Source organism: Hyperoodon ampullatus, assembly GCF_949752795.1.
Source record: "Hyperoodon ampullatus genome assembly, chromosome: 3".
Lineage (NCBI taxonomy): Eukaryota > Metazoa > Chordata > Mammalia > Artiodactyla > Ziphiidae > Hyperoodon > Hyperoodon ampullatus.
In genome coordinates, this window is record NC_136916.1 from 87,201,192 (window position 1) to 87,212,692 (window position 11,501).

The window sequence follows — 11,501 nt, forward strand, 5'->3', positions numbered from 1 at the left end:
TCCGGGGGTTTTATGTTTGGATATATCTGTCTATGTATATTTTTTAAAATAACATTCTTTTTAAAGTTTTTAGGCTTTCTGTTTTATTCTTACATGTTTCAACATTTCACTGCTGGGTTGTTTTTAGGATTACTGAGGGGGTTCTTTGTTTTCTTACATAATTGGTTTCCTTATAATTTTTTCTTAAATTCCTTACCATAGCACAACTTAAAAAGAAATCTTTTTAGATGAAAGGCAAGAACTCTCTTATCTTAATGACAGTCATTGCAAATAGTGCAAAGATGAAAGTTCTTGAGTTGTGCCTTGATTATATGTGATCTCAGAAATTTCTTACATATGATTATGTTTTTAAAAATATTTGCTACTTATAGTTAACATTCAACCATAGTGAACATTTGTTTTTCATATGGATATTTTTTTACAAGATCAAAGCAATAGTTAATGTCTTTGAAAACCTCAGTAGTTGTTCTATTGAATACATTACTGTTTTATGCCCTACATTTCATTTTATAATTATCTTTCTGAAATTTTCTTGTGCTTGGTGATAAAGCCTAATTATGGTTTAAGACAAACAAAAATGAGAGAACTCAAAACATAAAGGTTTTTGCATTTTGAATATCATCTGTGGTTTGCATTGTGACCCTTGATTACCCAAATAACACAGTAACAGGGTTGCAGCCAGGCCTGTTACCATGAGTTCATCCTTGAAAACTAGGGTCCGAGTACTTATCTTGCCTTTTATTAAAAAAGGAGTTTGTTTAATTAGGGCATCTCTGTATTTAGTAAATCGCTTGGTCATTGATATCCATGACATTCTGCTGGAATTTGGTAGCAACTTAGCGTGTTTCAGAGTAACTGTGTATCTGAAGGGTAGCGTGACTTCAGGAGAGAATGATTTTATTTCATTACACTTTTGATAAAATGTTGCCTCAAATAACACATTTTAAAAAACCGTATCATTTAGAAATATTTTTTGTCATTTCTTTTTTCAGAACTAGTTATATTAAAACGTTTTTTAATGTTGATAGTTTTTAAAACCCATAGAAAAATTGGAGAATGAACTTTATACCTTGCACCTGTATTCACCACCTGTTAACATCTTGCCACACCTGCATGTTCACACACACACAAACACAGACACACGCTTTTATTTTGCCAAATTATCTGAAAGTAGGCTACAGACATCATGACACTTCATCCTTAAATTCTTCAGCATGTATCTACCAAGAACAAGGACAGCTTCCTACATATTCACAGTTCTATTATGTTTCTTAAAAACATCAACATTAATTTAGTAATATTATCTGGCATATGGTCCATATTCAAGTTTCCTCAATTATCGCCAAAATGTCCTTTATAACTATTTGTTTGTTTTCACCCAGGATCCAATCAAAGTTCACCCACTGTATTCGATTATTATGTCTCTTTAGTCTCCCCCAATCTAGGACAGTCCTACTGCCTCACTTGTTCTTTATGACACTGAAATCTTTGTAGAGTTTAAGCCAGTTGTCTGCAGGATCACTCACATTCTGGATTCATTTGTTTCTTAATAATAAGATTCAGGTCAAACATTTCCAGTAAGAACACAGGGATATTTTGTAATCTCCTGTTGCATCACATCAGGAGTCACTTTAATTGCTGTGTAGTATTCCAGTGCATGAATCTACCACAGTTTATTTATTCATTCTACTTTTGACAGATATCTGATTTGTTTCAAGTTTTTGACTATTATGAGTAAAGCTGCTATGTGTAGTCTTTTGGGATCAGTAGTTGAGCATAGGATTGCTTGTGGGAAAGGATTTTGGCAATTTCTTTACCTAGGCAAGACCTGGAGTGCTGTGTTCAGCTGCCAGAATCCTCTCTGAACCTTTCATAAAACATTGAGAGCATAGTTTTGAATTTTATTTATGTAAATGTTAATGTATTTTTTCATAGCCTACAGTACCAGATCTATTTGCCACTTATTATGAAGGCAACCCTTGCTCACACAATCCAAAAAGGGAATACTGTTTATTCTCTCTACTTGAAGAATACAAATTTCCATGTTTTGTTGGATAGGAAATGTATATCAACTCACATATGTAAATTTGAATGGAGTATAACCACATACAATATTTTCTTTTTTGGATTGTGGAATCTTATTAAGCTGGCGTAACCTTTGTCATATCTGTGACCTTAAGAGAGCGTCTAAATTTCGTACCTCATAGAACTAAATGAAGATAGTTTATTTAAACATGTGCATGCATAGATAGTTGGAACTCACTTATTGTAAATTGTGGGACTTGTAGTCAACTGTTTACATAGGTATCTACAACACCACTGGAGACTGAATTTAAAAACCATGTAAAAGCTTTTCTGTATAAGAAAGAAGTAAGGACAGCAAAGGTAGCAGAGCAAAAATAAACTTCTGTTCATACTTTTATATATGTTCACTGATTTTTACATATATATTTTTTTTCCAGTAGTGGCTACGGAGGAAGTAGTTACTGCAGAATCTGTGGATGGTGCAATTCAGCAAGTAGTTAGTTCAGGGGGTCAGCAAGTCATCACAATAGTTACAGATGGAATTCAGCTTGGAAATTTGCACTCCATTCCAACCAGCGGAATAGGTCAGCCCATCATTGTGACCATGCCAGATGGACAACAAGGTTGGTAGAAGGCATTTACATAAAGTTTGCATTTATTCTTAATCCTCAGGAAATTGTGACATGTTTTTCAAAGCATTTATTTTTGCCTTAAATTTTGTTTTTGTAACCTTTTGCAGCAGACTTAATTGCCTAGTTTTATTTGCTTAGGCTACTGTTAAAATTAGCTTGCTTTCTCTGAGTGTATACTAGGTAGAAAGAGAAATTGGCCCCAAAGTATTCTGGTTGGAAAATGAGCTTAAATAAATAATTCAAAATCAGTATTGGACAATACTTTCCTATGCCATTTAATACAATTCAGATATCATATGGGCTTTTAAAAACACCATGTGAAAAAAAGCTACTTAAAAAGAAGTTGGACGAGTTATGGTAGGAACATAGTGACAACTTTTAGCAGCTTTGTTGATAATTGTCCCAACTTTTTCGTTTTGAGTAATAAGAGAGTAGTAATAAGATAGATGAAACAAACCCCAGTTTCATGTTTAGTGAACCTAAAAGACTGAGAAAACCACAAAATTCCATATTTAAGTACTTGCCAAAAACATCTTAAGATCTAAGCCAGGGCAGTAGAACCCTCAGGGAAACCCCCAGTCGTACATCAAGAAAAGGGGCTGAGCTCAGAAATCAGCAATAAATATACACTTCCAGTAAGACAGGGCCCAATCTGAGTAGGAAGTGCTGCAAGTAGGATTAAGATAGACTAGAGCATGAAAGCTGGAGGAAGCAGAAAGAGAAGGTGCAGAAAGTTCCTATCTAAACAAGCATCCCAGTACCCAGTACTCCGTACCGCCCCCCCACCACCAAAAAAAAGTATGTGTACACATAACCTTTTAGAAAAAGACTGGGATTGCAGAGACCAGGCCTCTTCATGGCCTGTGAAGGAATTAGGGAAGGGAAGGGCTGGAGGTAGAAGTTCTCCTAAACCAGGTTTGGTTTAGAGTGATAGTGGAGGTATGGCCCTGCAGAGAGACCAGGTCTCAAGGAACGATTTTGTTGCCATAGCAGTGGAGGAGGAAACCCTTGACCTGTGGAGCCTGGGAGGCTTTTCTCACCACTATGCAGAAATCTCCTGCTGGTGGTCCAAGATTTGGATCAAGCCCAGGTACTTTCACAACGCTTTAAATAACTAATTCTAATTATATAGAAAAGAAGAAACTTTCAAAGTATTTGTTTTAAGCAGATATAACATTGTTTCCAAAACCTGACATTATACACACAGTCTAATCTCATTGATGAACAAATGGAAAGAAACTCATGTTTTTGGATAGGATGACTCACTATTATAAAGCTCTCAATTCTTCCTGAGTTAATTGATAAATGTAATGTGATAGGAAAAAAAGACTGTATTAGTTTGCTAGGGCTGCCATAGCAAACTACCACAGACTGGGTGACTTAACAGAAGTTTATCTTGTCACAGTGCTGGAAGGTGGAAGTCCAAGATCAAGGTGTTGGCAGGTTTGGCTTCTTCTGAGGCCTTTCTCCTTGGCTTGCAAATGGCTGCCTTCTTGCTGTGTCCTGATATAGTCAGCCCTCAGTCTGTGTGTGTTGTCTGCGACCTAACCTCTTATAAGGACACCAGTCATATTGGATTAGGACCCACTTAAATGACTTCATTTTGGACTTCCCTGGTGGCGCAGTGGTTAAGAATCTGCCTGCCAATGCAGGGGACATGGGTTCGAGCCCTGGTCGGGGAAGATCCCACATGCCACGGAGCAGCTAAGCCCGTGCACCAAAACTACCGAGCCTGTGCTCTAGAGCCCGCGAGCCACAACTACCAAAGCTTGCATGCCTAGAGCCCATGCTCCTCAGCAAGAGAAGCCACCACAATGAGAAGCCTGTGCACTGCAACGAAGAGTTTCCCCCGCTCGCCACAGCTAGAGAAAGTCTGTGCACAGCAACGAAGACCCAACGCAGCCAAAAATAAAACCAAAATCTCATTTTACCTTTTTAACCTTTTTAAAGGCCCTATCTCCAAATACATTTTGAGGTACCGGGGGTTAGGACTTACAACATTTGAATTTTGAGGGGGACACAATTCAAGCCATAACAAAGACCAATAAGTCTTTTTCTGGAATTAGCCAAACAGATTCTGAAGTTTATTTTGATGGAGGAGGAGGGAAGAAGAATAAGGATAACTAGAAAAGAAGAGCAATGAGAGGAACCTACTGAATATTAAAATAAACTTTTAAAGCTTTCATAATTTAAAAATTATAACTGGCAAATGAATATATAGACTATGTAGATAGTCCAGCGAAACAGATATAATTCTCAGTTCTTCTTGAGTGAATTTATAAGTGTAATGTAATATGGTATGAGTTAAAAGAAATACTTTAATTCTCAATATTTCTAATGTTTTTAATTACATTGTACTAAATAAATAATAGTTTTACTATTTTTTCATTTGTTTACATTTATAAATGACAGTAGGAGAGTTTTTAATGTTTTGACAACCTTAAAGACTGTAGGACAGTTGTAATTTTCCCATTGATGATTAAGATTGTTTTGCATAGTTTTAGCTTGCACAGTCATGTTTATGTTCCCGCACTGGTATGCAAAACAAGGACAGCCTCTCGCTCTCTGTATATTTACATTTATGTAAAGAGATACTAAAAATTGGGACAGTCTAACAACCCAGTGGAAAAACAAGCAAAGTTTATAAACAGACATTGTTCATAATGGTGTATCCTCACAGTGGAATATAATGCAGCTAAATGAAAGAAAGCTCTCTATGTGTTGGTGAAAGATACCCTAGATATATGGAGTGAAAAAAGCAGACACAGAACGATGTATCTATCTTATGTATGTTTGAATATATGTTTTGTATGTATCTACCTTTTGTGTAAGAGAGAGAAAAAGGAAAATGTATATTCATGTTTGTTTTTACATAAATGAACACAAGAACAATGTATAAGCAACCAGTAAAAGTATCTGTTTTAGCAAGGGTGAAGTCAGACCTCTCAAAATATGCTTGTTAAGTATTATTTTGATTTTGAGCCAATGAATGTATTATCTATAAAATTAAAAAAAATAAGTAGGTACCTTAAACAATAAGTAGTTTTCAGGAAATAGACAAGAAGTTGAAGACAAATATGGACGTTTCTCATAAATAGCAAATCAGTGTTTTGAAATTATTGTTTTTGGAATATATTTATTTTAGATGAGTTGCATCAACAATCTCAAGACTAGTTTTAATTCTTCTAAACCTATCTGTAAATGAAGTAATGTGTACATTTTTTCGTTTTAGTATTAACAGTACCAGCAACAGACATTGCTGAAGAAACTGTTATAAGTGAAGAACCACCAGCCAAGAGACAATGTATTGAAATAATTGAAAACCGGGTGGAGTCTGCAGAAATAGAAGTAAGGAGTCTTTTACCCGGTGTGTTTTGCTGCAGTCATCCAAAATAAATTCCATTTGCTTTTCTTTCTTTTTTTTGTCTTTTATATTTATTACTGACAGTATTGTTTTGATATAGAATGAGTACTTTTTTGTCTAATTTTTTTGCCTTATCCATATAGCAAGCCTTCAATAAATAAATATTGAATGAATGAATGAATGAGTAAAGAATTTGTTTGTAACAAAGTCTGTCATCATGGTAACATTGGAATGTCTTTTGTTCTTGTACTGCATCCTTTATTTTCTATTAAATTTATATACATCATTCTCCCAAGTCACTAAAGGGAATGTCACTATATATTGACTAAAAAAATTTTTTTCTTGCAAAAATGAAAGGCGAATGACTATTTGGGCTGGAAGATGCTCTTAAAGAATGTTGAAGTTTGTCAGCTGAGTTATTTTGTAAAAAGCCATAGGTAACTGCTTATTTGATAAATGTAATGTCCCTTAAGGAAATTAAATTTAGATTAACTGTGATAGGATTCACCTTCTTTTCCCTCTGCCAAACTAGTTTGTAATTGTAAACTAGTTTGTAAGTGTAACCAAACCATAGTTATTACCTCACAGATTTTTTTCTCACATGACTGTAAATAAAGTTATGTTTTCCAAAGTTGATATTAACTTATATCAGATGAAAATAAGATCATTCCTAAATAACTTTGAAAGAGCAACTGCAGTGTAAAGAAAAGAATATTGGACTTGAAATTAAATGAGCTGGATTTGAATCCCACCTCTTGCCCCTCCCTATTAGCTTTGAGGCAAGTTATCTTACCTTTCTGAGTTCCTGTTTTATTTTCTCCCAAATTGGAATTTAAGATAACAATATCTGTATTTTGGGGGTTTTATGAGAGTTGAAAAAGTCAGCATGCTCATTATATACACATTCATAATATCTAATATGTGTGAATAGTAAATGTTGGTGAATATTTAGGAATTCTTTGTTATCATAGAAAAGAGAGGATTTAGAAAAATGCCACCTAAAGGCAACATAATTCTGACTGAGGACAATTAGAAAATATCCTTGCCCAAATTCGTTTACATGTAAGACTGGTACATCTTTCGCCACGATCTCAAAGGACATATTATTGAGTTAAGAAGAATTTGATTCATGGTTTAACCAGAATGTTTGATAAAATTGTGACTTTAATTATTGAGGGTGAGTTGTTTCATTTCATCAAAATTTAAAGTGATATTCAGTACACTGAAGTTTTTATAAACTACCCATTTATTTCATTGAATGGTATCAGTATACTTATTATTTTAAAATCTTTAATGTCTTTTACTGATAAATCAGTTGATCTTGTTTTCTGGCATATAAGGTGAGAAAGATTTTGTGATGTACTTTGCTTTAACTATTTAATAAAACATTTTTAAATTACTTGAATTTTTATTGAACATAAACTGACTCAATTCAACATTTCTTTTAATTGAAGTATAGTGGATTTATGTCAATTCAACATTTTCAAAATAATGAATGTGCAGGCTGTACCTTTATTTACCTAACAACCAGTGAGAATTGCTGTTTTCATCAAAGATCAACCTAATTCCACTCTTACAGTCTTTCAGAGACCAAGGAGAATAATCGCAAATAACAAGAAAGTATGAATTGAGGCATATAAATTAACTAGAACCAAGGAGATTAGAACATCAGGGAGATGGAATTTTAGCTTGATATAAAGAACTTCACGAGTTATTTTTAGCTTAATTTTAGTAATTAGAGCTTTCTGGTAATGGAAGTCTTATTCTCCATCACTGGAAATGTTCAAGCCAAAGTTGCATGATGTTAGAGCTATTACAGAGAGACTTTGAAGCATACAGTGAGTAGAGATGGTAGAGGTGGGCAGGGGATACAGAATGAAGAGAGACCTCCAATGTTTTCTAAAACCAGGTAATCATTTCCTTATAGTACATAAGAGTTCTTTTGATTTTATTTTCCGAGGTCTCCAATAGAGTTATCTAGAGTTATCTTGGGGGTATACTTTTATATTCCTTTCTAAGTGATTGCTTAGCCATTAACCCAAAAAGTTTCTCTAAAGCAGTGCTTCTCAACTGGAGCAATTTTGACCCCAGGGGACATTTGGCAATGTCTGGATACATTTCTGGTTGTCACAATGAGGGACATGCCACTGACATTTAGTGGATAGAGGCTGGGGATGCTTCTAAACCCTATACACATCCTACAATGTGTGTTTTGCCGCTCAGTTCTGCAGTTGTAGTAGGAAAGCAGCCACGGGCAATTTGGAAATGAGTGGGTATGGCTGTATTTCAGTAAAACTTTATAAAAAACAGGATCATATTTGACCCATGGCAGTTAGAAAATGGACAGCTCAGTGGACAAGCAGAGAGCTCATACACCCTGCCTAGTTTCTCTCTTTTTTAAAAAAAACATTTAATGGTTAAGAATATGAGTCTGGAAGCAGATTTAGGTTTGAATGATAATTTTCTGAGTGTGATTGGTCAAGTTATTTAGCCTTTCAAGGCTTGGCTTCCCCATCAGTAAAAAGGGGAAAATAATAACACCTACATTATCAGAGTGTTGTAAGGTTTAAATGAGAATGCATGTGAAGGACTAGTACAGTGGTGAGCATATAGTAAATGCTCAGTAACTGTTAGTTGTATTATTATCATCTTCTAAAATTTATATTGTGGTATGGTAGAAGATAAATCACTTTAATGATTTTTTTTGCTTTATAATAGCTGAAGTAAAATAAATTTGAATATTAGAAAATTACATATAAAACTGTTAAAAGATAATTGTTAATAGCTGAAGCAGAATTCAAGAATCTTGTTTGGAATTAAAAAAGCAAACTCGAAGTCTTTCTTTGTTCTATTATTCTATTGCCTAATGTAATCATAGTATATTGCTTGGGCTTGGAGTTGAAGTGTAAGGTATCTTCCTTACTGCTTTCATCTTCTGAAATAATTGTGAATCTCTTGCTGTTTCTAAGTGTGAATAAATAGGTAATACTAGAAGATACCTTAGAGTTAATCTTTTCTAATATTTCCAACCAAATCAGGGCAAGTTTTTATCCATATTCAAAACTTTGGCTGCCAAAGGATCTTATTTCTTAGTACATGTAAAAGTGTAAAACACTTATGCATGGCTGTGAGTGCTCCTGCCAGAGGTAGGGGTCTAGCTCCCACCCTTCCACTGGTGCCCAAAGTCCTGCATAGTTCACTGCCAGGGACTGGTGTCAGTTGCTTACGTGAGGCTGGCATCTTGCCTGAAGTAACGAGAAAAGGGTAGCAGGGTAGGGCGTAGGCATTTCTTCTACTTGTACATTTTGTGTAATTGGAAGATGTGGAGGCTACTTGTATCAATCACTCTCACATTTGGTGGACTCATAGGAAAAATAAATGTTAGATCTAGCTTCATTCCCAGTGTGGAGAAGGCAGTGAGATCACAGGAAGGTAGGAGTATTATACATGTTCCTCCTTGTGGACCATGTGAATAGTGGAGGGTAGGGAATCTTTTGGTGTTCACAACGGACAAGGGTCTAGGAGGCAGTGGAAGAGACCACAGTGTCCTCTTTCCCAGCAAGCTTCTTACCCCTCGCCCTTACCTTCAGTTCTCTCTTTTAAGTGTCTTGTCCAGTGTGAACCTGGCCTCTTTTTGTCATTAGTAGTCCTACCCTCAGTCCCCACCCCAAGCAGAAGGCCTGGGCTTCTGTAATGAGGTTGAGCTTGGACCTGGTCAAGTTGAGTTTTTGTCCGTGTGCTTACTAGACGTATGGGAAAGGAATCTTTGAAGTGTTTTCCCTTAGGCAACTGTATAGGGGCAGAGTGAGGAGAGGAGAAAGAATACCACTTACATTGGACCAGATTTGTGTTTTTCCTCTCAATTTGTTCAGGAATTTGATACATATATTTTACAGCATATAATATAATGAATCACAGTAGAGAAATTAGTATTTTATTGGTTTGTAAAATGGTATAATTTAGGAAGCACTAATCTAGACCAGCACTCTTCATTTTAAAGATGAGGAATCTTGCTTGCTGTCATAGGGAAAGATAGTTTTATTTATTTTTTTTAATAAAAATTTATTTATTTATTTATGGCTGCGTTGGGTCTTCGTTGCTGCGTGGGGGCTTTCTCTAGTTGCGGCGAGCGGGGTCTATTCGTTGCGGTATGCGGGCGTCCCATTGCGGTGGCTTCTCTTGTTGTGGAGCGCAGGCTCTAGGTGCGCGGGCTTCAGTAGTTGTGGCACAAGGGCTGTAGTTGTGGGTCGTGGGCTCCAGAGCGCAGGCTCGGTAGTTGTGGTGCACGGGCTTAGTTGCTCCGTGGCATGTGGGATCTTCCTGGACCAGGGCTCGAACCCGTGTCCTCTGCATTGGCAGGTGGATTCTTAACCACTGTGCCACCACGGAAGTCCCAGGAAAGATAGTTTTAAAAGCAGTAATATTAGAACCTCATAACCCTGACTCCTTATTGTGTTACCATGAGAAAGCTGCATTGTCTCTAAGCATCAATTTTCCTCATCTGTAAAATGGGCATAATGTCTGTCTTAGAGACTTGTTATTGGAAATCACCTTCTTTATATATATAATGGGTGCTCAATAAATATTAATTTTTTTGTAATTAGTAGCTTTTGTTTTTACATCTTTATTGGAGTATAATTGCTTTACAATGGTGTGTTAGTTTCTGCTTTATAACAAAGTGAATCAGTTATACATATACATATGTCCCCATACCCCTTCCCTCTTGCATCTCCCTCCCTCCCACCCTCCCTATCCCACCCCTCCAGGCGGTCACAAACCACCGATCTGATCTCCCTGTGCTATGCGGCTGCTTCCCACTAGCTATCTACCTTACGTTTGGTAGTGTATATATGTCCATGCCTCTCTCTCGCTTTGTCACAGCTTACCCTTCCCCCTCCCCATATCCTCAAGTCCATTCTCAAGTAGGTCTGTGTCTTTAGTAGCTTTTTAACATTTAATTAGTAGCTTTTTAACATCACAGATAAAGATGTGAAGAGGTATGGTGGTATATTTCCCTGTTAAAGTTCTTCACTAGTTTTTGTAGTATGTATAAAAGTACAGGTACCCAATTTGGGTTCATTATGTTAGTCTTATTTCTAATTAGAAAATAATTTCCTTGAGGTCAGAAACTAATCTGTATCTCGTAGTGTGGAGCTCGAAATTAGGGCTTTAATTATAACGGAATTGGTGAAAAACGCAAGATGTCTCAGAAATACCAATACGTGGCTACTTTTAGCTACTACAGATTTTTTTATTTGAAAGATGCATGCTTGTATGTGTTATTGTATTTGTGCAACAATTGAAAAAAAACTTTTTTTTTAAATTAGGAGAGAGAAGCTCTTCAGAAACAGCTGGATGAAGCTAATCGAGAAGCACAAAAATATCGACAGCAACTTCTAAAGAAAGAACAGGAAGCAGAGGCCTACAGACAGAAATTAGAAGCTATGACTCGTCTTCAGACTAATAAAGAAGCTGTTTAA

At 36.0% G+C, this 11,501-nt stretch overlaps 1 protein-coding gene across 14 annotated transcripts in view; it reads left to right on the top strand.

Annotated features, from left to right (window-relative positions):
• Nucleotides 1-11,501, top strand: part of GABPB1 (GA binding protein transcription factor subunit beta 1) — a gene marked incomplete at both ends in the record, with an annotated part of 29,180 nt that extends 17,679 nt beyond the window's left edge. For 4 of the 14 annotated variants that reach the window (XM_079700023.1, XM_079700029.1, XM_079700031.1 and 1 more), the window contains 3 exons: nt 2,463-2,648; nt 5,890-6,005; nt 11,349-11,501. In XM_079700023.1, the coding sequence (XP_079556149.1) occupies nt 2,463-2,648; nt 5,890-6,005; nt 11,349-11,501 (455 nt within the window). Of the gene's footprint in view, nt 1-2,462; nt 2,649-5,889; nt 6,027-11,348 lie in introns of all 14 variants that reach the window. The other 10 variants (XM_079700030.1, XM_079700032.1, XM_079700024.1 and 7 more) reach the window with 7 other exon arrangements.